Raw genomic sequence first — 26149 nt, 5'->3', positions numbered from 1 at the left:
CATCACTCTGCTAAACAAATATTTCCCGCAACACAGTCCAACTATTTACTAAGTCTGTACTACTATTACTACCAATTTTTTCTCATCCACCCTATCGCCCATCTCCTCCCACTTATGACTGTATGACTATAACTTGTGCCTTGTATCCTTACTATTTGTATTAAGATTGATTGTTTCCTGATGGTTTATTTGACCCCCCTATGATGTATTTCATGATTCTTGACAAAGGTATATTTTCCTGATGGAGGTAAGTTCACTTTAAGGAAAAAAAAACAAACCACGGAATCTTAGCATCCCAAATGGCAGTTACTAGAAGTGGGAGCTTGCAATTAATTTTAGGTTCATTGCACTGCTGGAAATACGGAAAAGAAACCAGTTGCATGGACTTCTCCTGCCTTTCTCAATCTAGAACTATTTTGGTAAGGTATATAATTATCCCTCCCTCTCCCCCCCCCCGTCTCCATCTCCCCCCCCCTCTCTTTTCTCCCTCTCTGTCTCCCTATTCCCCTCTCCCTTTGTATCCATCTCTCATATAAACACATAAACACATAAACACATAAACACAAACACACAAACACATAAACACATAAACACATAAACACATAAACACATAAACACATAAACACATAAACACATAAACACATAAACACATAAACACATAAACACATAAACACATAAACACATAAACACATAAACACATAAACACATAAACACATAAACATAGAAGATTGACGGCAGAAAAAGACCTCCTGGTCCATCTAGTCTGCCCTTCTACTATTGTCTTGTATTATTGTTGTTGTTGTTGTTGTTGTTGTTGTTGTTGTTATTATTATTATTATTATTATTATTATTATTATTATTATTATTATTGAAACATAGAAATATAGAAGATAGACGGCAGAAAAAGACCTCATGGTCCATCTAGTCTGCCCTTCTACTATTTCCTGTATTTTATCTTAGGATGGATCTGTGTTTATCCCAGGCATGTTTCAATTCAGTTCCTGTGGATTTACCAACCACGTCTGCTGGAAGTTTGTTCCAAGCATCTACTACTCCTTCAGTCAAATAATATTTTCTCACGTTGCTTCTGATCTTTCCCCCAACTAACCTCAGATTGTGCCCTCCTTGTTCTTGTGTTCACTTCCCTATTAAAAACACAGTTCCCTACTGAAACTTATTTAACCCTTTAACATATTTAAATGTTTCAATCATGTCTCTTTCCACAATCCACCTCGCAAGGATGTTGTGGGGAAAGTAGAAAGGGGTATTAGGTATTTATTTATTATTTATTATTTAGATTTGTATGCCGCCCCTCTCCGCAGACTCGGGGCGGCTCACAACAAAATGAAACAATTCACAACAAATCTAAATTATAGTTTAAAAATATTTAAAAATGTATGTTTATGGTCTGGACCGATAATGATGATAATGATAATGATAATGGTAATGGTAATGGTAATGGTAATGATAATGAGTCTAAGGAGAAGAGCGGCATAAAAATCGAATAAATAAATAAATAAATAAATAAATAAATAAATAAATAAATAAATAAATAAATAAATAGATAGATAGATAGTGATAGTGATAGTGATAGTGATAGTGATATGGGAATAATAATAATAATATGGGAAGAGCCCGATTCATGATGAAATACGAAATCCAGCATGGTGATCTCATTTGCTGTGTTATGCTGACAATAACAACCACAACAACAATAACAATAATAGTAGTAGACATGATGCTGTGGCACAGATGATCCACTGGAATTTGTGCCAGAACTACCATTTACCAGTGGCAAAGAACTGGTGGGATCATAAGCCCGAAAAAGTGGTTGAAAATGAACAAGCAAAACTACTGTGGGACTTCTGACTTCAGACTGACCAAATTTTGGAACATAACTCACAAGACATTATGATTGGGGAGAAAAAGAAAGTATGGATCATCAACATCACAATCCTAGGGGACCGCAGAATGGAGGAGAAGCAGCTAGCGAAATTAGTGAAATACGAAGATCTGAAAATGGAGCTGCAATGACTCTAGCATAAGCCAGTGAAAGTGGTCCCAGTGGTACTTGGCACGCTGGGCGCAGTGCCAAAGGATCTCAGTGGATATTTGAAAACCATCGGAATTGACTGCTGAACTGCTACTCTGTTTCCCCGAAAATAAGACGTACCCTGAAAGTAAGGCATGTCAGAGGTTTTGCAGAATTTGCTAATATAAGGCACCCCCCTCCGAAAATAAGGCGTAGTCAAGTTTACATATGGTATAGTGGAAAAACATACGGTAGCATTCAAAGCTGTTATAGCGGTACCATAATTATGTGGCGTCCCCTGCTGGCCCCTTCCATCGCTTTGTACCGTCCAGTACAGCAGACACAGTCTGCTGCTGTCTCACCACCATTACAGTCTCCACTACAGTGCGTAGACTGTAGCTCCTCTGGTGGCCGGAAGCTGCAATAGCAGGAGTATACTATTGTACCATATAAGTGCCATCGTTTGTGTGTGTGGGTGCCATACTGACAGGTACTGTACCGTAATCAGTGTACCGTACGGTACACTTTCTTTGGGGGTGTCAGCTTTTCTGCCTGTGAATTAGTCTTATTTGAGAAATATAAGGCACCCCCCGAAAATAAGAAGTAGCACAACTTTGGGAGGAAAAATTAATATAAGACAGTGTCTTATTTTCGGGGAAACACGGTAGCAGCCAGTGATCAGCAGAAGTAGCTTACAGGGCTGCACTCTTACTACTCCAATCCCTTAACACCAGTGGTCCCCAAACTACGGCCCGGGGGCCGAATGCGGCCCGCTGAAGCAATTTATCCGGCCCGCGGCAGCACACAAGATTTTACATGGAGACAGGCATTGGAGTTGGGGGCGGGGAGCGGCGAAAGTGTGCGAGGCCGGCTAAAGTTTTTCTTTTTTTGAATGGCGAAGTTTTTCTTATTCTGAATGTTGCGCGTGCGCGTGCACTCCCCATACCCTTGTGGGCTGGCAGGGGGATGGGGGCAGAGAGGCCACAACCAGAGAAAGAAAGCAAGAGAGAGAGAGAAAGGAAGAGGGAGAGATAGAAAGAGAATGGATGAAAGAAAGAAAGCAAGAGAGAGAAAGCGGGACAGAGAGAGAGAGAGAAAGGAAGAGGGAGAGATACAAAGAAAGTGAGTGAGAGAGAGAGAGAGAGAAAGTGAGAGAGTGAGAGAGAAAAAAAAGGAGAGGAAGGAAGAGAGAGAGAAAGAAAGAGAAAACTTGGCAAGGAGTTGGGGACTTGCTCCACTTCACCTCCTCCTCCTCCCTCAAGGCGGTGGCATTAAGAAAACCGCAGGGGTTTTTTTATAGTCCGGCCCTCCAACAGTCTGAGGGACAGTGAACTGGCCCCCTGTGTAAAAAGTTTGGGGACCCCTGCTTAACACCTAGAATGATTCATTTACCAACCATTGCAAAAAAAAAAAAAAGGGGGGGGGGTCCTTCCCAAGATCAAGTCCAGTTCACTGAACAGCCTCCTTGTTTAGCAATGGACATTCGGGTCCTGATTTCGATTGTAAGTCAAGAATTCCTTGTAAATTCAGTCAAATGAATGCATTGCTCCCTCACCGTCCATTATAGATTACGGCAGAGGTCCTCAAACTTGGCAACTTTAAGACTTGTGGACTTCAACTCCCAGAATTCTCCAGCCAGCAAAGAATTCTGGGAGTTGAAGTCCACAAGTCTTAAAGTTGTCAAGTTTGAAGATCTCTGGATCTCTGGACTACGGGATAATTCAAGAATAACAGCAAGGTAACAGTACTCCTTCCCCCTTGTCCTTCCTTCGCCATTCAAGGTTCCTTTCACCCGGAGAATTTACTACAATGCAGAAAACATTTTTGGACATACCCTTTCATGGTGGAATAACCAAGCCCGTTCACTCTTTGGTGCAAATCTTCTTGTTCTTCGAATTTCTAAAGACAGGTAAGGAAGCCTCAGAGAAGAGGGGTGAGTGGTGGGTGGGGAACAGTGATGGGCTTCTATGGGCAGTGAAAGGCTACCAAATTTTTTACTACTACACTGTGGGCATGGCTTATGCAGGACGCCCTGCATTTTCTTTCAACATCTTTCAGTGCAAATTGGATGCTCTGGGCTGGAGCTCCATTTTTACTACCCCACTGGGGAAGGAACGCAGAACTGGTAGAAAATTTTTGAATTTTTACAGAATCAGCATCTTGCCCCCAACAATCTCGGTCAGTGAGGGTGAATCTTTTTTTCCCATGGGTGTTGAAAATTTTATTTTATTTATTTATTTATTTTGTCCAATACAAATTGAAAGTTAAGGAGAATAAAAATATGTAGTAGTAAATATCAGGGAAGGGATAGAAGAAGAGATATGAGAATAGAATACATCAATGAAGAGTAGAGGAAGGATATATGGATGGGAGAAACGATATATAAAATATAGGAGAGACAATTGGACAGGGGACGGAAGGTACACTAGTGCACTTATGCTCACCCCTTATGTGCTATCGTGCATGCGTGAGTACCGACACCCATAATTCAATACCTAGGGGGGGGGGTAAAAACGGCCTCCCCCATACCCCTGGAGGCCCTCTGTAAGCCGAAAACACCCTCCCATAGCCTCCGTGTGAGCCAATAATCAACCGGCTGGCATGCACTTGCATGTTGGAGCTGAGTTAGGGCAATGGCTTGTGTGCCAGCAGATATGGCTCCGCATGCCACCTGTGGCCCCCATGCCATAGGTTCGCCATCACTGATCTAGATCCTCATTTTACCCACCTCAGAAGGATGGAAGGCTGAGTCAACCTTGAGCCTGATGAGATTTGAACTGTCAAACTGCAGTCAGCTGGCAGTCGGCAGAAATAACCTGCAGTACTTCACTCTCATCACTGCGCCATCAGGTCTCCTTGATAGACCTGATTGCCTGAATCAAATTGATGATCTGGAACCAACTCCCCCCGGAGATTAGAACTGCCCCCACCCTCCTTGTCTTTCGTAAACTACTCAAGGCTCACTTATACCGCCAGGCATGGGGGAGTTGAGACACCTTTCCCCCAGGCTTTTTTATGCTTTGTTTTATGTTTGGTATGAATGTGCTGTTTGGTTTATTTAAGTAATGGTAGGGTTTTATATGTTTTTAATATTAGATTTGTTCCACTACTATATTGTTTTTATTACTGTTGTGAGCCGCCCCGAGTCTTCGGAGAGGGGCGGCATACAAATCTAGAATAGAATAGAATATAATTTTTTATTGGCCAAGTGTGATTGGACACACAAGGAATTTGTCTTTGTGCATATGCTCTCAGCGTACATAAAATAAAATATACATTTGTCAAGAATCATGTGATACAACACTTAATGATTGTCATAGGGGTCAAATAAGCAATGAAGAAGCAATATTAATAAAAATCTTAGGATATAAGCAACAAGTTACAGTCATACAGTCAACATGGGAGGAAATGGGTGAAAGGAATGATGAGAAAAACCAGTAGAATAGAAGTGCAGATTTAGTAGAAAGTCTGACAGTGTTGAGGGAATTATTTGTTTAGTAGCGTGATGGTGTTCAGAAAAAAACTGTTCTTGTGTCTAGTTGCAGTGCTCTGTAGCGACGTTTTGAGGGTAGGAGTTGAAACAATTTGTGTCCAGGATGCGAGGGGTCAGTAAATATTTTCCCCGCCCTCTTTTTGACTCGTGCAGTATACAGGTCCTCAATGGAAGGCAAGTTGGCAGCAATTGTTTTTTCTGCAGTTCTGATTCTCCTCTGAAGTCTGTGTCGGTCCTGTTGGGTTGCAGCACCAAACCAGACAGTTATAGAGGTGCTGGTGACAGACTCAATGATTCCTCTGTAGAACTGTATCAGCAGCTCCTTGGGCAGTTTGAGCTTCCTGAGCTGGCGCAGAAAGAACATTCTTTGTTGTGCTTTTTTGATGATGTTTTTGATGTTAGGTGACCATTTTAGGTCTTGAGATATGATAGAACCTAGAAATTTGAAGGTCTAATAAATAATAATAATAATAATAATAATAATAATAATAATAATAATTGGATCAGGACTGGAGAAGATCCAAAGTCCCCGATTGTTCTTTCTCTTGTTTCTGAATTTCTACAGCACAATCTTTCCCAAACAATTATATTTACGGGTTTTGCTATAATCCATTGACAACCCCTCCAAAGAAAATGGTTAAGGAATTCAGGAAGGATGATGCCATTATCTATGTTCGCAGAAAACTCTTTCGTTCTCTCTCTCTCCTCAGTTACCAGTCTGCAGTGTGAAGTATGTTCTGCCGTTGACACCAACTGTAAGGGCAATTGGATGACCTGTCAGCCTGAACAAGAAACGTGTGTCATCGTTTTAATTCATAACAATCTAGGTTGGTGACAAACACACCCCTCATCATGGCCAACGGGAGGTGGGGGCATCTCAATACTGGCTGCGTGCCAAGATCTTTTGCTTTCGTGAACTTCTGTTTCATCCTTTGCAAGGAATCAGCAGCTCACGAAAGCAACACCATGAAGATCTGACCTGGGGTGATAGCGCATGTGCCCGCAGAGAGAGTTCTGCGGGTCACCTGTGGCATGTGTGCAGTGATGGGCTACCAAAATGTTTTACTGCCATGCTGTAGGCGTGGCTTACGCATTTTCTTTCAACATCTTTCATTGGGTTCTCTGGGGTAGAGCTCCAGTTTTGCTACCCCACTGCGTTTCCCCACATCTAGGCAGTAGCCCACCCCTGCATGTGTGCCATAGGTTTGCCATCATGGATCTATCATCTATATACCTTCCCTACCTACCTACCTTTCATCTGTCTGTCTGTCAACCTGACTCTCTTCTATCTATCTATCTATCTATCTTTCTTTCTTTCTTTCTTTCTTTCTCTTTCTTTCTTTCTTTCTATCTTTCTATCATCTATCTATCTTTCTATCATCTATCATCTATCTATCTATCTATCTATCTATCTATCTATCTTTCTTTCTTTCTTTCTATCTTTCTTTCTATCTTTCTATCTTTCTAACTTTCTATCTTTCTATCTTTCTATCTTTCTATCTTTCTATCTTTCTATCTTTCTATCTTTCTATCTTTCTATCTACCTATCTACCTATCTACCTTTCTATCATCTATCTATCTATCTATCTATCTATCCTATCTATCCCTCCCTCCATCCATCCATCCATCCATCCATCCATCCATCATCTATCTATCTATCTATCTATCTATCTATCTATCTATCTATCTATCTATCTATCTATCTATCTATCATCTATCTATCTATCTATCATCTATCTATCTATCTATCTATCTATCTATCTATCTATCCCTCCCTCCCTCCCTCCATCCATCCTTCCATTAATCCCCCCATCCCCCCATCCATCCCCCCATCCATCCATCCATCCATCCATCTATCTGTCTATCTCTATCTCATTCATCCATCCATCTCAGAGGCAATTATGTATGCGGGATTTTGAAAACAGCTACCAACTTTTGGTAGACTAAGAAATGCTGATGACCATTTTCAATTATGGATTCTCTTCTCGGAGAGATATTCTCCATGCTGCCACAGTAGACTTCCGGAAGTTGTAGTCACCTTTTGGCCAAACCCCAAGATCAATAGTGTTGTCCTTCCTGTTCAAATTATGGGATGCAGCTGCTGGCTAGTCTAGTCCCTTAGGGCATGCCTTCCTCTTTCTTTCCACTGTAGAGGGCAAAGTGACGAAGACAGTGGCCAAGGGCTGTGAATCCGAAGTAGCTTGCCAGTATACAAAAACCCACTTGAATATGGGGAACGGGAAAGTCCTTCAAGGAAGTTTGGTTTGCTGTACTGGTAATGCTTGTAAAACAGCCAACCCTGTGCGTAAGTGCCTATGTTTTATTGCTTTTTTGCTTCTTAATAAACAAGCCAATCAATCCCCCTCATTATCACCCAATCCTTACTCAAGGGAATCCTGTCTGCCTCAACCAACATAGAGGCGGCACATGGACATCCATTTCAATAACCACTGATACTCTTGGCATCCATGAATCTGTCTAATCCTGCCTTGAAGCTATCCAGGCTGACAGCTGTCACCACCTCTTCTGGAAGTGAATTCCATAAACCAACAACCCTTTGGGTGAAGAAATATTTCCCTTGATTTGTCCTCACTTTCTTACCTATGAGCTTTAGGGAGTGGCCCCTTGTCCTAGTATTGTGTGATAGAGAAAAGAATTTTTCCCTATCCACCTTTTCTATCCCGTGCATGATTTTATACACTTCGATCAAGTCACCCCTTAAACGCCGTCTTTCAAGGCTGAAGAGACTAAGGCGTTGCAACCTGGTTTCATTAGGGAGGTGCTCCATTTCCTTGATCATTCTTGTTGCCCTTTTTTTCACCTTTGGGCACAATGCAGCTGAGATAAATGGTACATGGTAGCCTTGCAACTGTCCATCCAGTGATAGTTCAAAGTTACCGCAGCAGTGAAAAAAGTGGCTTATGGCCATTTCGAGCCATGGTGGCGCAGCGTGTGACCATTGGGGATGCGACAATAAGGCTATAAGTGCAGAAAAGTGGTCACCAGTCACTTTTCTGGTGCTGGTCACTAAACAACTAAACAACCTGTCGAGGATTACCTATAATAATTCAGGCTAAGCATTTGACTGACAGTCATGCATATTACATTTATATCTTACCCAATTCTGGGAGGTTTACAAAGGTTAAATCATTTTGGAAAAACGAAGAACAATACAGCAACACCCCCAAATCGGCCCAAGACAAAAGAACAACAAGGGCATAACAATAACAACAACAAGAACAACCCCGCGGGAGGGGGAAAGAATTGAGCCACGGTGGCGCAGTGGTTAGAGTGAAGTACTGCAGGCTACTTCTTCTGATTGCCAGCTGATTTCAATTTGGCAGTTCAAATCTCACCAGGTCCAAGGTTGATTGGGCCTTCCGTCCTTCTGACGTGGGTCAAATGAGGACCCAGATTGTTGGGGGGGGGGGGGGGGCACATGCTGACTTTGTAACTTAGAGAAGGCTGTAAAAGCCCTGTGAAATAGTATAGAAGTCTAAGTTGGGATTGGGCTGCATAGAAGTTGAATCAATCAAACAACTAACTAACTAACTAACTAACTAACTAACTAACTAACTAACTAACTAACTAACTAACTAACTAACTAAATAACTAAATAACTAAATAACTAAATAACTAAATAACTAAATAAATATCTAACCAACCAACCAACCAACTGTTCTGTTGGGCTCTCTGGTAGACTCCTCCCAAAAATTCACAGGTACAAATTTCAGACACACACACATTTGAAAATTCCAAACAATGTTCTTTATAATGAAAATTCACTTAAACCAAGCCCTCTTTTTGTATAGCAAAGAGCACTGGTCTCCAAACAAACTGGCAATTTGTACAAGTCCCTTATCAGTTCTGTGATACTTAGCTTGCAGCTGTGAGGCAATTCACAGTCCTTCTTCTTTCACAAAGTGAAACACACTTTGCTCTGGTTTAGTTTCAAAGCGGGGAAAAATCAGCACACAAAAGGTCAAAGTCAGTAAAGCAGTCACGAAACACAACGATCAGATAATCCTCCACAATGGCCAAACCCACAGGCTGCTCTTTATAGCAGCCTCACTAATTACCACAGCCCCACCCAACCACAGGTGGCCTCATTTTCTTTGATAATAATCTCTCAGTTGTTGCTGCCTATGCATCGCTCTCCGCATGCGTGGCTGTATCATTAACTCTTGTTCTGAATCCAAGGAGGAGCTAGATAATTGATCTCCTTCTGAGCTGTCTGCCCCACTCTCCTCCTCCCTGTCACTCATGTCTTCTTGGTCAGAGGAGCCTTCATCAGCAGATTCCACTGGGGGCAAAACAGGCCTGCAACATGTGGATGTCTCCCCCACATCCACAGTCCTTGGGGCAGGAGCTGGGCCAGAGCTAACCACAACACCAACCAACCAACCAACCAACCAACCAACCAACCAACCAACCAACCAACCAACCAACCAACCACCTAAATAGCTAAATAGCTAAATAGCTAAATAGCTAAATAGCTAAATAGATAGCTAAATAGCTAAATAAATAGCTAAATAAATAGCTAAATAGCTAAATAACTAAACAACTAAACAACTAAATAACTAAGTACTATTGGTATTGCAGATTTTAAAAAATTCATGCACAGGACAAAAAAAGCCTCGGTGGCGCAGTGGTTAAAGTGTAGTACTGCAGGCTACTTCTGCTGCCTGCTGGCTGCCTGCAATTTGGCAGTTCAAATCTCACCACCGGCTCAAGGTTGACTCAGCCTTCCATCCTTCCGAGGTGCATAAAATGAGGACCCAGATTGTTGGGGGCCACATGTTGACTCTGTAAACCACTTGGGGGGTGGGGGGGTGGCAAAGCCCTGTGAAGTGATATATAAGTCTAAGTGCTATTGCTATTACCATCTGGGGATCTTCTCCCCCTTCCAATTTCTGTTTTTCAGTCCCATCGGTAGATACTAAGCCCAATGGACGGCAATGTCCAGCCTGTTTTTCTGAGACAGGCGCATGCAAGGAAGAATTGACGAATTGTACTGGAGATGAATTTTACTGCTTCCACCTTTTTATGCGTTCCTACGGGGGTGAGTTCGGTTTTCTGCGTTGAAGTGGCTGGGGACTTCCTTTGATGGTTGGTGACAACAAGCATGGGAAATCAGGATAAATGGCAGGTCAAATGAATATATTGCAAGCTTAATTTCTCTAGAAGAGGTGCTGTAGCCTAGAGGTGGTGCTCTCACTTCACAAACAGGAGGCTGTGAGTTTGATCCCAGGTAGATTTAGATTTACAGTGTTCCCTCGATTTTCGCGGGTTCGAACTTCGTGAAAAGTCTATACCACTGTTATTCAAAAATATTACCGGTAATTAAAAAAATACTTTGTGGTTTTTTTTCCTATACCACGGTTTTTCCCACCTGATGATGTCATATGTCATCGCCAAACTTTCGTCTGCTTTTAATAAATATTTTTTTTAAATAAACATGGTGAGTAATAATCTAAAGGGTTGCTAAGGGAATGGAAATTGCAATTTAGGGGTTTAAAGTGTTTAACGAAAGGTTTGTGATACTGTTCATAGCCAAAAATAGTGTATTTACTTCCGCATCTCTACTTCGCGGAAATTCAACTTTCGCAGGCAATCTCGGAACGCATCCCCCGTGAAAAGTGAGGGAACACTGTATTAGATTTGTATGCCGCCCCTCTCCAAAGACTTGGGGTGGCTCACAACATGAATGGCAATACAATACAAATACAAACTTAATGTTAAAAACATTAATGGGGGGCCATGAGTGTTAAGAACTAACTCCAGCCACAAATGGCTAAATTTAGTTGGATGAATGTGGATGGTTGTGTTTTTTAGGTAAATTGGGTTTTAGAATTTTTGGGAAATTTTTATATTAGAGTTCTCACACGTTTTGTATTTGTACGAGGGTTGCCCAGAAAGTAATGCACCACATTTTTTTTCTTCAACAATTATTTATTGAACACAAGGAAACTTACACACAAGAAAGAATGATGTTTCTTCTACACTCCCTATTTTTCCACGTAATCTCCGTCCCGTTCTATGGACTTCCCCCAGCGAGACACAAGGACGTGTATGCCTTGTCGGTACCACTCCTGGTTCTGCTCACGAAGCCATTTCTGCACTGTATTGGCCTCACCCACTGTGCCCAGCAACTAACCGTACTTCTGTCGACTGCAGATTCTCCCTAAACTGTACACAAACGTTTGTGAATGTTCCCAAAAGTTTCTTTCTCCGCAGTGAGAAATTCAATGACGACACGCTGTTTGTAACATACATCACTTACAGACGCTATTTCGAAACACTGGAGCAGCTACGCTATCTGTCTGAAGAAATGCAAAATTTACAGACACACTCCTGACAATCCAAATAATGTATATCTAAAGTTTCGCATTCGTATCATTACTGTAGGCTGAGAAAAAAAATGTGGTGCATTACTTTCTGGGCAACCCTCGTATTTATTCTGTTATAAACTGCCCTGAGTCAGTTGTGAAGGGCGGCATAGAAATCTAAACACAACAAACAAACAAACAACAAACAAACAAACAAATAAATATGAGGAGGAGGAGGATGATTGCAAGCTTAGGTTCTCTACAAGAATCTGAACTACTGACAGTCAAAGCTAGTTGGCGGTAGATAAGAATTCAAGGAGGGCTGGGCTGAGATCTCTGGTGGGCACAAAGGGACTCGAGACTAATGACCTGCTTGACTCCTCTTTTGGGCTCAGCTGGGTCAACTCCTACATCTGGATTGCATATTATTATTATTATTATTATTGTTATTATTATTGTTATTATTATTGTTATTATTAATTAGATTTGTATGTCGCCCCTCTCCGGAGACTTAGGATGGCTCACAACAACAACAACAACAACAATAATAATAATAATAATAATAATAATAATAATAATAATAATAATATAACAATGTAACAAATCTAATATTAATAAAAAGCCTCTAAAAACTCATCATTTAAAAACCATACAACACAAACATACCATACATAAAACTATATAAGGCTGGGGGAGATGTCTCAGTTCCCCCATGCCTGGCAATACAGGTGGGTCTTAAGTAATTTACGAAAGATAAGGAGGGTGGGGGCAGTTCTAATCTCTGGGGGGAGTTGATTCCAGAGGGCCGGGGCTGCCACAGAGAAGGCTCTTTCCCTGGGGCCCGCCAGATGACATTGTTTAGTCGACGGGACCCGGAGAAGGCCAACTCTGTGGGACCTTATCGGCCGCTGGGATTCGTGTGGCAGAAGGCGTTCCCGGAGATATTCTGGTCCGATGCCATGTAGGGCTTTAAAGGTCATAACCAACACTTTGAATTGTGACCGGAAACTGATCGGCAGCCAATGCAAGCCATGGAGTGTTGGAGAGACGTGGGCGAATCTAGGTAACCCCATGATAGCTCTCGCGGCCGCATTCTGCACGATCTGAAGTTTCTGAACACTTTTCAAAGGTAGCCCCGTGTAGAGAGCATTGCAGTAGTCGAACTTCGAGGTGATGAGGGCATGAGCGACTGATCCCATCTCTCCACCTGCACGTCGTACTTCGCATCATTTGTTTGGACTTAAAGGAGAGAAAACGGGGTTGAAGGCCAACTGCCGGAAGATTTGCGTCGTGCGATTCCATCGGGTTGCTTATTTTGTCTTCCACGTTCCAGATGGAATGCTCTGGGACACGATCATGGAGGGATGCACCACTCGGGAAACGTGCCGTCACATCAAAAATGATGACCTGTCCCTCGTGCAACGTCGCGGCACTGTGGTTTTAACATCCAGGTGTTTACTGTCCGCTTCGAAGAGGCTTTGCTCTTGGGAAATCCTTCCCTTGAATTTGGCGGCATTCCTGCTTCTCGGGGTTTTCCTCTGAAAGATATTTGTTATTTATTTAGGTTTCCTTCTCCACCCCCCACCCACCCCGCTCCTGGGACAATGAACTGCCCTCTTGGCATTGGCTTTCTGCTTTCCTTCTGTTAAAAAAAAATAAATTACATGTTTAAGAAAACTTGCAATGTGTAGCCCGATTTTTATCAGCTCTGGGAAAAATTAGGAAATGCTGAGATTCTTTTTTAAAAAAAAAAACCCAGTGTATTTATATACTGTACAGTGATACCTCGTCTTACAAACCCCTCGTCATACAAACTTTTCGAGATACAAACCCGGGGTTTAAGATTTTTTTTGCCTCTTCTTACAAACTATTTTTACCTTACAAACCCACCACTGCCACTGGGATGCCCCGCCTCTGTACTTCCGTTGCCAGCGAAGCACCCGTTTTTGCGCTGCTGGGATTCCCCTGAGGGTCCCCTCGCTGGGAAACCCCACCTCCGGACTTCCGTGCTTTGTGATGCTGCAGGGGAATCCCAGCAGGGCAAAAACGGGCACTTTGCTGGCAACGGAAGTCTGGAGGTGGGGTTTCCCAGCGAGGGGAGCCTCAGTGAAATTGCAGCATCGCAAAAACACAGAGGTCCGGTGGTGGGGTTTCGAGGACTTTGGTGTTTTTGCGATGCTGCGATTTCACTGATGATCCCTTCGCTGGGAAACCCCACCTCTGGACTTCCGTTGCTAGCGAAGCACCTGTTTTTGCACTGCTGGGATTCCCCTGAGGCTCCCCTCCATGGGAAACGCCACTTCCGGACTTCCGTGATTTTTGATGCTGCAGGGGAATCCCAGCAGGGGCATCCTAGCAGCGCAAAAACAGGCACTTTGATGGGAACGGAAGTCCGGAGGTGGGGTTTCCCAGCGAGGGGAGCCTCAGTGAAATCGCAGCATCGCAAAAACACAGAGGTCCGGAGGTGGGGTTTCAAGGACTTTGGTGTTTTTGCGATGCTGCGATTTCACTGATGATCCCTTCGCTGGGAAACCCCACCTCCGGACTTCCGTTGCTAGCAAAGTGCTCATTTTTGCGATGCTGGGATTCCCCTGCTGGGATTCCCCTGCAGCATCGCAAAAACACAGAAGTCTGGAGGTGGGGTTTCCCATGGAGGGAAGCCTCAGGAGAATCCCAGCAGTGCAAAAACGGGCGCTTCAGCTGGCAAAAGGGGTGAATTTTGGGCTTGCATGCATTAATCGCTTTTCCATTGATTCCTATGGGAAACATTGCTTTGTCTTACAAACTTTTCACTTTAAGGACCTCGTCCCGGAACCAATTAAGTTTGTAAGACAAGTTATCACTGTATTTTCACATTACAACTGGACTATCTGGTTTTTCCTTTGAAGACATTTCACTTCTCATTTGAGAAGTTTCTTCAGCTGTGGTTTAGACTTTGCTATCAGCATTTTTATGCAGGTGGCATCTATACCTGCTTTTTTGGGGGGGTCACTTGATATTTCTATAAACCAATATCTCTAATAAAACAGCCTCTACTTTAGAGGTTCAGGAAAGCATGTGTTTAGTTTGAGGCAAAGGAATCGAGCCACTTCCTTGCTTAGATGCACAAAATGCACCCTTTCACATACCTGCAATTAAACAATAGAGCTGCATTCCGTATTGTTTGATCCATTGCTATCCGAAACAACCCACATACAGGATGTGTGTATGGTTTGTACTCCAGCAGTCCTCAACTTAAAAAGCCTGGTTCTCCTCTCTCTCTGTCTTTAAATCTCTATATCTCTATATTTTTATATCTCTATATTATCTATCTATCTATCTATCTATCTATCTATCTATCTATCTATCTATCTATCTATCTCTATCTATCTATCTATCTATCTATCTATCTATCTATCTCTATAATATCTATCTATCTATCTATCTATCTATCTATCTAATCTATCTCTATATTATCTATCTATCTATCTATCTATCTCTATAATATCTATCTATCTATCTATCTATCTATCTATCTATCTATCTATCTATCTAATCTATCTCTATATTATCTATCTATCTATCTATCTATCTCTATCTATCTATCTATCTATCTATCTATCTATCTATCTATCTATCTATCTATCTATCTCTATAATATCTATCTATCTATCTATCTATCTATCTCTATAATATCTATCTATCTATCTACCTATCTATCTCTATATTATCTCTCTCTCTCTCTCTCTCTCTCTCTCTCTCTCTATATATATATATATATATATATATATATATATATATATATATATATGTCTCACATGTTTTAAGCTGAATTTGAAAATTAAGGGTATATATATATATATATATATATATATATATATATATATATATATAATCTATCTCTATCTATCTATCTATCTATCTATCTATCTATCTATCTATCTATCTATCTATCTATCTATCTATCTATCTATCTATCATCTATTTACCCATCTACCTCTCTAACTATCCATCCATCCATCTCTATCCTGCCTATATACCCAGTATCTCTCTTAGATCTCTCTATCTAGCCAACCTCTCTCCCACCCACCCATTCCTCTCTTTTTCTCACGCCCACACAGGCTTATAAACCCATGTTCTACTTAGAACTAAAAGTATTGTCCCTTTAAATCCAATGGAACCTCACAGATGACAGTTAACATCAGTTAAAAAGAGAGAAAGCCCAGTGCTGGGAGGACTGAGCCAGGAGAGATGCCAAAACCCACCTCTTAATAATGGTAAGATACATTAATTGATTTCAGGCTGTTCATCCCAAACAAAATTCTCCTCTATCTTCAAGTTGCCAGCCAGGAAATATACAATTACAATCTGACAATTGAAGTCCTAACTAAGGATCTATGGTAAATCATTGCAGCTGACCTTGTACTTTTCTGAATCAATTTTTTGTTCTGATTTCAAAAATGTATATAGTTTTTCTGTAGCAGGTATAGTTTCCACAGAGCAGCACCGTTATTATAAGGTATAGAAAATATACTGGTGACATTAAGAAAATAGTAACACAAGTGTACCAAAAATATTTTTTGTAATCATCAGAGTTGGCTTTGCACTTTTCTGAATCATTTTTTGGTTCTGGTTTCAAAAATGTATACAGTTTTTCTGTAGCAGGTGTAGTTTCCAGGGAGCCGCATCATTATTATAAGGTATAGAAAATATACCGGTGACATTAAGAAAACTGTAATTACCACATACATTGAAAATGCTTCTATATCAGAAACTTTATGTTATAGAGCAGAACTAAGCATATTTTTTTGAATCAGCACATCAAAATCCATAAAACAGACATGATACTTTTGCTGATTATTTTTTTATGTTGACCAGTGTTATTAAGGCAGTATCTGAGAATATAGAGAGCTCCAAGACAGTTATGTTTTTATAGAAACATAGAAGACTGACGGCAGAAAAAGACCTCATGGTCCATCTAGTCTGTCCTTATACTATTTCCTGTATTTTATCTTACAATGGATATATGTTTATCCCAGGCATGTTTAAATTCAGTTACTGTGGATTTACCAATCATGTCTGCTGGAAGTTTGTTCCAAGGATCTACTACTCTTTCAGTGAAATAATATTTTCTCACATTGCTTTTGATCTTTCCCTCAACTAACTTCAGATTGTGTCCCCTTGTTCTTGTGTTCACTTTCCTATTAAAAACACTTCCCTCCTGAACTTTATTTAACCCTTTAACATATTTAAATGTTTCGATCATGTCCCCCCTTTTCCTTCTGTCCTCCAGACTATGAGTTCATTAAGTCTTTCCTGATACGTTTTATGCTGAAGACCTTCCACCATTCTTGTAGCCCGTCTTTGGACCCGTTCAATTTTGTCAATACCTTTTTGTAGGTGAGGTCTCCAGAACTGAACACAGTATTCCAAATGGGGTCTCACCAGCGCTCTATATAAGGGGATCACAATCTCCTTCTTCCTGCTTGTTATACCTCTAGCTATACAGCCAGCATATATAAATTTATAAAATTTGGGTGTTCAGATCTGATCAGTTCAATATATCCAGATTTTGGGAGAGTGTTTCAGGTATCGCCCCATAGGCTCCAATCACAATTAGTGTAACAATGGGTCTTCCCACCCCTACCCAAAAAGTATTCAACTTAAATAGTTCTGGCATTTCATATTTTTTTCAAAATTGCTTTTTTTCTTCCATCCTAGAACCATATGGCATAGAAACACCAACAACTCAATTCATCAACCATTGTAACAGGTATGTTATAAATATGATGCAGTATTGGGTTCTAAAACCTGATGCTACCAGTTTGTGCTCACGGGTGGGTGGAGCCTCTTGCCGTCGCCTCTATGGGTTCGCAGAAGCGGGTCGAATCGGGAGCAACCCACTGCTGACATGATGCTGGTCTGTTCGGAGCGAAAGTCCTCTAAGATCTTAAACTGCTCATTTCCCCAACACTTCCCAATTGGATGGTCCCTTGCAACGCCCAAAGCCAAACTTTTGCCAAAGTTTCCAATGAATAATTCTGGCATCTTGGTTTGTGACTTCTTGTGAATTTTTGCTGTAACTGTTAATCAAAGGTCCCCTTGTTTTATCCTTTTTACCAGAGTGGTGAAGTGACTGCTATTTGTTACATGCTGAATGTCGGCTTGTTCTTGAGCTGCTAAAAGAAAGCCATCGGTTTCTTTCTTTAACACTCTTGATCATAACCAACTTCATGCGGTGTTTTTATTGGTTTTTCCTTCTATCGGTGCACTTACGGCTGTAATGGAGGCCAGAATTTCCATCGTATGTTATGAGGGTTATAAATGAAGGCACCCAGGGTCCGGATCTGATTTTATGACTTGTTTGCAGTGATTGTTAAGTGAATGTGGTAGTTGTTAAGCAGATCAATTAGTGTGGTTTTTTTTGTTGGAAACGAGCTGGAAGGCTAGAAAGCTGCAAAAATAATATCTTTTTTTATTAAAAATAGTCTCAAGGTTTGCTGTTATCCTCACTAACGGAGGGAGGGAGGGAGGAAGGAAGGAAGGCAGGCAGGGAGGGAGGGATGGAGGAAGGAAGGAAGGAAGGAAGGAAAGAAGATTTCTGATGCTTCCTGCCAGATAAGAAAACTCAGAGGAAGCCACAAGCAAGTCATAGGTTCTTCCTGCTCCCTCTCTCTATTTCCCTGCTTTTGGTAATTTGTCTAGTGAAGATTAAAACACTCTTCTCTTCTCTACTCTTCTCTACTCTACTCTACTCTACTCTTCCCTTCCCTTCATGAAATAGTTAAAAATGGCTCTCAGCTGTCAGTTGCAAATATACCATTAGGTGGCAGAAAAGACCTACAGGAAATAAAAACTGCTCAAAAAAACAAATAAAGGGAACACTCAAAGAACACACTATAACTCCAAGTAAATCAAACTTCTGTGAAAACACTCAGAAAACAACGCTGATTGACAATCAATTTCACCTGCTGTTGTGCACATTGCACTTTGTACAGAACAAAGGATTCAATGAGAATATTCCATTCATTCAGATCTAGGATGTGTTCTTTGAGTGTTCCCTTTATTTATTTTTTTGAGCAGCGTACAATACAAATAATCAGGGTGCCCAACATTTTAATGTTGCTAAGCAAGAGGGCTGTTCAGTGAGTTGCCACAGGTGTTAACTTTTAAGGGAGTTACTGCAGCTGTTAAATTGATAACAGGGTGGTTAAGCTCGCCTGGCCTCTCCATTGACTTTGCCCATCAGAACGAAGCAGGGGTGAAATTCGGCAGGTTCAGAAAAATTGGTGCAAAGCAGGACATTGGTTTATGATTGACTGATGCAAAATGTCTGGATACGTATACGTATATTTATTTATTTATTTATTTTGTCCAATACACAATGAGGGTTTTAGTGGGTATATATCTATATACATATAGTAAAATGCACGATGAAGGTTATAGAGGAGATGCTCATAGTAAAATATATCTAAGAAATAATAGAAAAGAAGATAAAGTAATAGAACATATCAATGCAAGAATAGAAGAAGAGATCTAGGAATAGAAGAAAGGTATAGGAGATATAGGAGAGCAATAGGACAGGGTACGGAAGGCACTCTAGTGCACTTGTACTCGCCCCTTACTGACCTCTTAGGAATCTGGATAGGTCAACCGTAGATAATCTAAGGGTAAAGTGTTGGGGGTTTGGGGATGACACTATGGAGTCCGGTAATGAGTTCCACGCTTCGACAACTCGGTTACTGAAGTCATATTTTTTACAGTCAAGTTTGGAGCGGTTAATATTAAATTTAAATCTGTTGTGTGCTCTTGTGTTGTTGTGGTTGAAGCTGAAGTAGTCGCCGACAGGCAGGACATTGCAGCATATGATCTTGTGGGCAATATTTAGATCTTGTTTAAGGCGTCTTCATTCTAAACTTTCTAGGCCCACGATTGAAAGTCTAGTCTCATAGGGTATTCTATTTCTGATTGTTTCTGATGATATGTCTGATTATTTGAAGGTATGTGAATATTGAGGTATGTGGATGGAGCTTGTGGAGAAAAATAAAAATTTCAAAAAATAAAAATTTCAAAAAATAAAAATTTCAAAAAATAAAAATTTCAAAAAATAAAATAAAATTCATCAGGTTCTGCAGAATCGGTAATGGAAATTTTGAGTAGTTCGGAGAACCGGCAAATACCGTCACCGGCTGGTCCCAGGAGAGGGGTGAGAATGGGGTTTTTGCAGTATCCTTCCCCTGCCATGCCCACAGAATCGGTAGGGGGGGGGAATTTAATTTCACCCCTGGAAGGAAGATCTCAAGGGGTGATCACGTGATCCCGGGAGTCGGCTACCGTCATCAATCTGAACCAGTTGCCAAGCATCCAAATTTCGATCACATGACCACAAGGGGATGATGCTATCGTTGTGAAAATCAGTCTAAGTCGCTTATACCGATTCCCTTTATTTTCCCTTTATTTTTTTGAGCTTGCTGGCCATGGCACCAGGTGGGAGCGGCTTGACGATCATGTGACCAGGGGTGGCTTAAAGGTCATGTGACTGGTTTAAAGGTGGCCAACCTGATGTCACTCACGTCAAGGGTTAGGGTGCCTGACCTCTCCTCGCCTCAAAGAGATACAATTTCCCTATTTGCTATTACTGAACACCCAAAATATACTATTTAATTCTATGTATATAGGCCATATGTATATTTATTTTATTTATTTGTTTTGTCCAATACACAATAATACACAATGAGGGTTATGGAGGATATAATCTAAAGGGGAAATAGAGGAGAAAATAAAGGAGTGAAATATAACTATGAGAGAATAGCAGAAAAAGATATAGGTATAGAAGAGAAGATATAGGAGATATAGGAGAGACAATAGGACAGGGGATGGTAGGCACTCTGGTGCACTTATGTACGCCCCTTACTGACCTCTTAGGAACTTGGTGAGGTCAGCCGTGGATAGTCTAAGGGTAAAGTGTTGGGGGTTAGGGGATGATACTACAGAGTCCGGTAGTGAATTCCACGCTTCGACAACTCGATTACTAAAGTTGTATTTTTTACAGTCACGTTTGGAGCAGTTAATATTAAGCTTGTATCTTTTGTGGGCTCTTGTGTTGTTGTGGTTGAAGCTGAAGTAGTTGCCGACAGGCAGGACACGTTGCAGCATATGATCTTGTGGGCAATACTTAGATCATGTTTGAGGCGTCTCAGTTCTAAGCTTTCTAGGCCCAGGATTGTAAGTCTAGTTTCGTAGGGTGTTCTGTTACGGGTAGAGGAGTGAAGGGCTCTTCTGGTGAAGTATCTCTGGACATTTTCGAGGGTATTAATGTCAGAATGTACAAACTGTATGTGCATGTACACACACACACACACACACACACACACAGCTCTTCTAAAATTATACACATTCAACCTCATTTACTGCGATAGGAAAAACGTACCCGTAGGAGCCCATCGTTGTCTGCATGTAAAGTTTATGTGACTTCCCTGCTTCCTCAGGACACCAGCACCGAAACATCTGAAGATCCATCACAAGAAGATGAGCTCCTTAAGATCGGACAACGTGCAAGGTCTTCTCCAATTTTTCTTCTGCTTGGCACTCCTGGCAAAAGGTAAAAAAAGGGCTTTTATTTATTTATTTTATTTATTAATCAAATTTGTATGCCGCCCCTCTCCGTAGACTTGGGGCGGCTAACAACAGTAATAAAACAATATAAACAAATCTAATATTTAAGTTAATTTCAAAAGAAACCCCAATTTGAGAAACTTTTGCTTGATGCTTAGGGGTTACTTACTTACTTACTTACTTACTTACTTACTTACTTACTTACTTACTTACTTACTTACTTACTTATTCGATTTATATGCCGCCCCTCTCTGAAGACTCGGGGCGGCTAACAGCAATCATAAAACAGCGTACAATAATAATCCAATACTAAAAATGATTAAAAACCCCTTAGTATAAAAAACCAAACATACACACAGACATACCATGCATAAAATTGTAAAGTGCTAGGAGGAAAAGGAATCTTAATTACCCCATGCCTGGCGGCAGAGGTGGGTGTAAAGTAGCTTACGAAAGGCAAGGAGGGTGGGGGCAATTCTAATCTCTGGGGGGAGTTGGTTCCAGAGGGCCGGGGCCACCAAAGAGAAGACTCTTCCCCTGGGTCCCGCCAAGCGGCATTGTTTAGTTGACGGGACCTGGAGAAGACCCACTCTGTGGGACCTAACTGGTTGCTGGGATTCGTGCAGCAGAAGGCGGTCCCTGAGATAATCTGGTCCGGTGCCATGAAGGGCTTTATAGGTCATAACCAACACTTTGAATTGTGACTGGAAACTGATCAGCAACCAATGAAGACTGCGGAGAGTTGGTGTAACATGGGCATACCTGGGGAAGCCCATGATTGCTCTCGCAGCTGCATTCTGCACAATCTGAAGTTTTCGAACACTTTTCAAAGGTAGCCCCATGTAGAGAGTGTGACAGTAGTCGAGCCTCGAGGTGATGAGGGCATGAGTGACTGTGAGCAGTGAGTCCCGGTCCAGATAGGGCCACAACTGGTGCACCAGGCAAACCTGGGCAAACGCCCCCCTCGCCACAGCTGAAAGATGTTTCTCTAATGTGAGCTGTGGATCGAGGAGGACGCCCAAGTTGCGAACCCTCTCTGAGGGCGTCAATGATTCTCCCCCCAGGATAATGGACGGACAGATGGAATTGTCCTTGGGAGGCAGGACCCACACCCACTCCGTCTTGTCTGGGTTGAGTTTGAGTTTGCATGTATGCTGGCCAGTTGGTCTTTGGGTTTCCGGCATTCCGGTGCGTGCAAAGACCAGCTGGCCGGCGTGCATCCATGCACTGAAAACCCGAGGATCAGCTGGCCTGTGCACCAGCCAGCTGGCCTTTGGGTTTCCGGCACTCGGGCACCCGCCTTGCACATTCTGGTTTGGGGACTGGGTACCAAAACAAAATGTTCGCCCTCTCTGATGCGCTCCGGATGTGCCGAATGTTGGCGACCTCATCCTCATGCTGCCCATTGGTCTAATGGTTTTTGTCTCTCTTTTACCGTTCCGAAGGCAGTTGTCTTCAATGTGAGACCTGCGAGAGCAACACCACCTCGTGTGCTGGTCCCATGCGGAACTGCACTGGCAAAGAAATCTGCATCGCTTTGCTCACCAAGTCTAGTAAAGGTTGGTGCCAGGATCTAGGAACCAAGAAAAGAATGCGGGATGTGGGGGTGCGGCATGGGGCATGTCATTGGGGTGGGGCGGGGGGTGGAAATTCCCAGCTGCAGCAAGGCTGTCTCCGCTGGTTGGGTGGTTGGCAAATCCCAGACTGTATTTGCTAGGATTCCCGGGTAGGACAGATAATGGCATTTTGGGAGTTGCAGAAGTAGTCTTTCAAAGCGCCCTCCCTCCCTCTCTCCCCTCCCTCCTCCTCCTACTCCCTCCTTCTCTCTCTCTCTCTCTCTCTCCCTGTTCCTTCTTCTTCCCTTCCTCTCTCCCTCCCTCCTCCTTTCCCTTTCTCATCCCACCCCCCTTTTCCTCCCCTTCCTTCTACTCCCTCCCTCCCATCCCTCTCTCCCTCTTCCTCCTTCCCCTCTTGTCTCCCTCCCTCTCCCCCACCCTCCCTCTCCCCCACCCTCCCTCTCTCACCCTCTTCCACTCTCCCTCCCTCCTTTCCCTTTCTCATCCCACCCTCCCCTTCCTTCCACCCTCTCCCCTCTCTGTCCCTTCCCCTCCCTCCCTCTCCTTCTCCCCTATTTTTCCTCCTCTCCCCATCCATCCCTCCCCTCCCTTCTGTCAATCCCTCTCTTTCCCTCCTCTTTCTCCCTCCCTCCCCTCCCTTTCCCTCCCTCTTGCCCTGCCACCCTCTCGCTTTCTCACCCTGCCCTCCCCTTCCTTCCTCTCCCTCCCTCTCCCTCTTTCCCTCCATCTTCCTTTTCCCCTCTCCCTCCCTCTCTCTTCCTTCCTCTCCCTCCCTTCCTGTCCCACCCTCTCCCTCCCTCTTGCACTCCCTCCCTCTTTCCCTTTCCCATCCCATTCTCCCTCTCCCCTCCCCATCTGCCCCTCCCTCTACTTCCCTCCCTCTCCCTCCCTCTCATACTCTGAAAAATATAGTACTTAGCAAATGACGGGTCCTCCTTGGTAACCGCTGAGCTTGGTGGGGTTCTAGCAGACCTTTCATCACCCAACTAGCCATCATCCTCAGTGCCCTGGTAATGAAAACATCTTCAAGAACACCACCAAGCTCCGAGACCACCAAGGATCCCTCATTTGCCGTATTTTTTCAGAGTATATGATGCACTTTTCAGTTTTTTGGGAGGAAAATAGGGGTGGGTGGGAATCTGCCTATCAGGAATTCATCCGGCCAAGGTCCTTAGTCTGGCCAGGCTCAGCACATCCATCCGCTTGCTGGTTTTGAGCGGGATTAAAAAAGGACCAAGCTTTGAAAGCACAGCCCAGAGGGAGACAATGGGAAAAGCAGGCAAAGCACAGAAGGTGGCTTCACTCCTGAGGGCCGGGAAAAAAAGCTTTGAAAAAGCTTCATTCTGAGGGTAAGACACAAAGACCCAAATGTTCAGCCTCTTTAAAGGGGGGGGGAGTGGGTCTTATACTCAGAAAAATATGGTCGTTCCTCCTCCCGTACCCCCTCCTCCTCTTCTTCCTCTTCCTCTTCCTCCTCCCCTTCCTCCCCCTCCTCTTCCTCCTCCTCCCATCCCCCCTCCTCCTCTTCTTCCTCCTCCTCTTCTTTCTCCTCCTCCTCCCCACCTCTTCCTACCCCTCCTCTTCCTCCTCTGCCTCTTCTTCCCCCTCCTCCTCCTCTCCCTCCCCCTCCTCCTCTTCCTCGTCCTCTTCCTCTTCTTCCTCCTTCTCCTCCCCCTCCTCTTCCTCCTCCTCCCTGCCTCTTCATCCCCCTCCTCCTCCTCCTCTTCTTCCTCTTCCTCCTCCTCCTCTTTCTCCTCCTCCCATCCCCCTCCTCCTCTTCTTCCTCTTCCTCTTCCTCCTCCTCCTCTTCCTCCTCCTCCCATCCCCCCCCTCCTCCTCTTCTTCCTCTTCCTCTTCTTCCTCCTCCTCTTCTTCCTCCTCCTCCTCCCCACCTCTTCCTACCCCTCCTCTTCCTCCTCCTCTTCTTCCTCCTCCTCTTCTTTCTCCTCCTCCTCCCCACCTCTTCCTACCCCTCCTCTTCCTCCTCTGCCTCTTCTTCCCCCTCCTCCTCCTCTCCCTCCCCCTCCTCCTCTTCCTCGTCCTCTTCCTCTTCTTCCTCCTTCTCCTCCCCCTCCTCTTCCTCCTCCTCCCTGCCTCTTCCTCCCCCTCCTCCTCCTCCTCTTCTTCCTCTTCCTCCTCCTCCTCTTTCTCCTCCTCCCATCCCCCTCCTCCTCTTCTTCCTCTTCCTCTTCCTCCTCCTCCTCCTCCTCCCATCCCCCCTCCTCCTCTTCTTCCTCCTCCTCTTCTTCCTCCTCCTCTTCTTTCTCCTCCTCCTCCCCACCTCCTCCTCCCCACCTCTTCCTACCCCTCCTCTTCCTCCTCTGCCTCTTCTTCCCCCTCCTCCTCTTCCTCGTCCTCTTCCTTCTCTTCTTCCTCTTCCTCCTCCTCTCCCTCCCTCTCCCCCTCCTCCTCTTCCTCGTCCTCTTCCTCTTCTTCCTCCTTCTCCTCCCCCTCCTCTTCCTCCTCCTCCTCCTCTTCTTCCTCTTCCTCCTCCTCCTCTTTCTCCTCCTCCCATCCCCCTCCTCCTCTTCTTCCTCCTCCTCTTCTTTCTCCTCCTCCTCCCCACCTCTTCCTACCCCTCCTCTTCCTCCTCTGCCTCTTCTTCCCCCTCCTCCTCCTCTCCCTCCCCCTCGTCCTCTTCCTCGTCCTCTTCCTCTTCTTCCTCCTTCTCCTCCCCCTCCTCTTCCTCCTCCTCCCTGCCTCTTCCTCCCCCTCCTCCTCCTCCTCTTCTTCCTCTTCCTCCTCCTCCTCTTTCTCCTCCTCCCATCCCCCTCCTCCTCTTCTTCCTCTTCCTCCTCCTCCTCTTCCTCCTCCTCCCATCCCCCCCTCCTCCTCTTCTTCCTCTTCCTCTTCCTCTTCCTCCTCCTCCTCCTCTTCCTCCTCCTCCCATCCCCCCCTCCTCCTCTTCTTCCTCCTCCTCTTCTTCCTCCTCCTCTTCTTTCTCCTCCTCCTCCCCACCTCTTCCTACCCCTCCTCTTCCTCCTCCTCTTCTTCCTCCTCCTCTTCTTTCTCCTCCTCCTCCCCACCTCTTCCTACCCCTCCTCTTCCTCCTCTGCCTCTTCTTCCCCCTCCTCCTCCTCTCCCTCCCCCTCCTCCTCTTCCTCGTCATCTTCCTTCTCTTCTT

The 26149-nt window shown here is 43.7% G+C and overlaps 1 protein-coding gene across 4 annotated transcripts in view; it reads left to right on the top strand.

Moving 5' to 3' along the window:
• The first annotated feature begins 308 nt into the window (after positions 1 to 308).
• Positions 309 to 26149, top strand: part of LOC139173894 (protein RoBo-1-like) — a 32440-nt gene continuing 6599 nt past the window's right edge. The window contains exons 1-8 of one of the 4 annotated variants that reach the window (XM_070763774.1): positions 309 to 419; positions 3814 to 3941; positions 6236 to 6352; positions 7678 to 7830; positions 10450 to 10587; positions 17555 to 17606; positions 21322 to 21434; positions 22894 to 23007. In XM_070763774.1, the coding sequence (XP_070619875.1) occupies positions 3842 to 3941; positions 6236 to 6352; positions 7678 to 7830; positions 10450 to 10587; positions 17555 to 17606; positions 21322 to 21434; positions 22894 to 23007 (787 nt within the window). In that variant the 5' untranslated portion in view covers positions 309 to 419; positions 3814 to 3841. The remainder of the gene's footprint in view (positions 420 to 3813; positions 3942 to 6235; positions 6353 to 7677; positions 7831 to 10449; positions 10588 to 17554; positions 17607 to 21321; positions 21435 to 22893; positions 23008 to 26149) is intronic. The other 3 variants (XM_070763777.1, XM_070763776.1, XM_070763778.1) reach the window with 3 other exon arrangements.

This window comes from Erythrolamprus reginae, chromosome 11 (assembly GCF_031021105.1).
Source record: "Erythrolamprus reginae isolate rEryReg1 chromosome 11, rEryReg1.hap1, whole genome shotgun sequence".
NCBI classification, from domain to species: Eukaryota; Metazoa; Chordata; class Lepidosauria; order Squamata; family Dipsadidae; genus Erythrolamprus; species Erythrolamprus reginae.
This window is presented reverse-complemented; position numbering and strand designations above follow the sequence as displayed.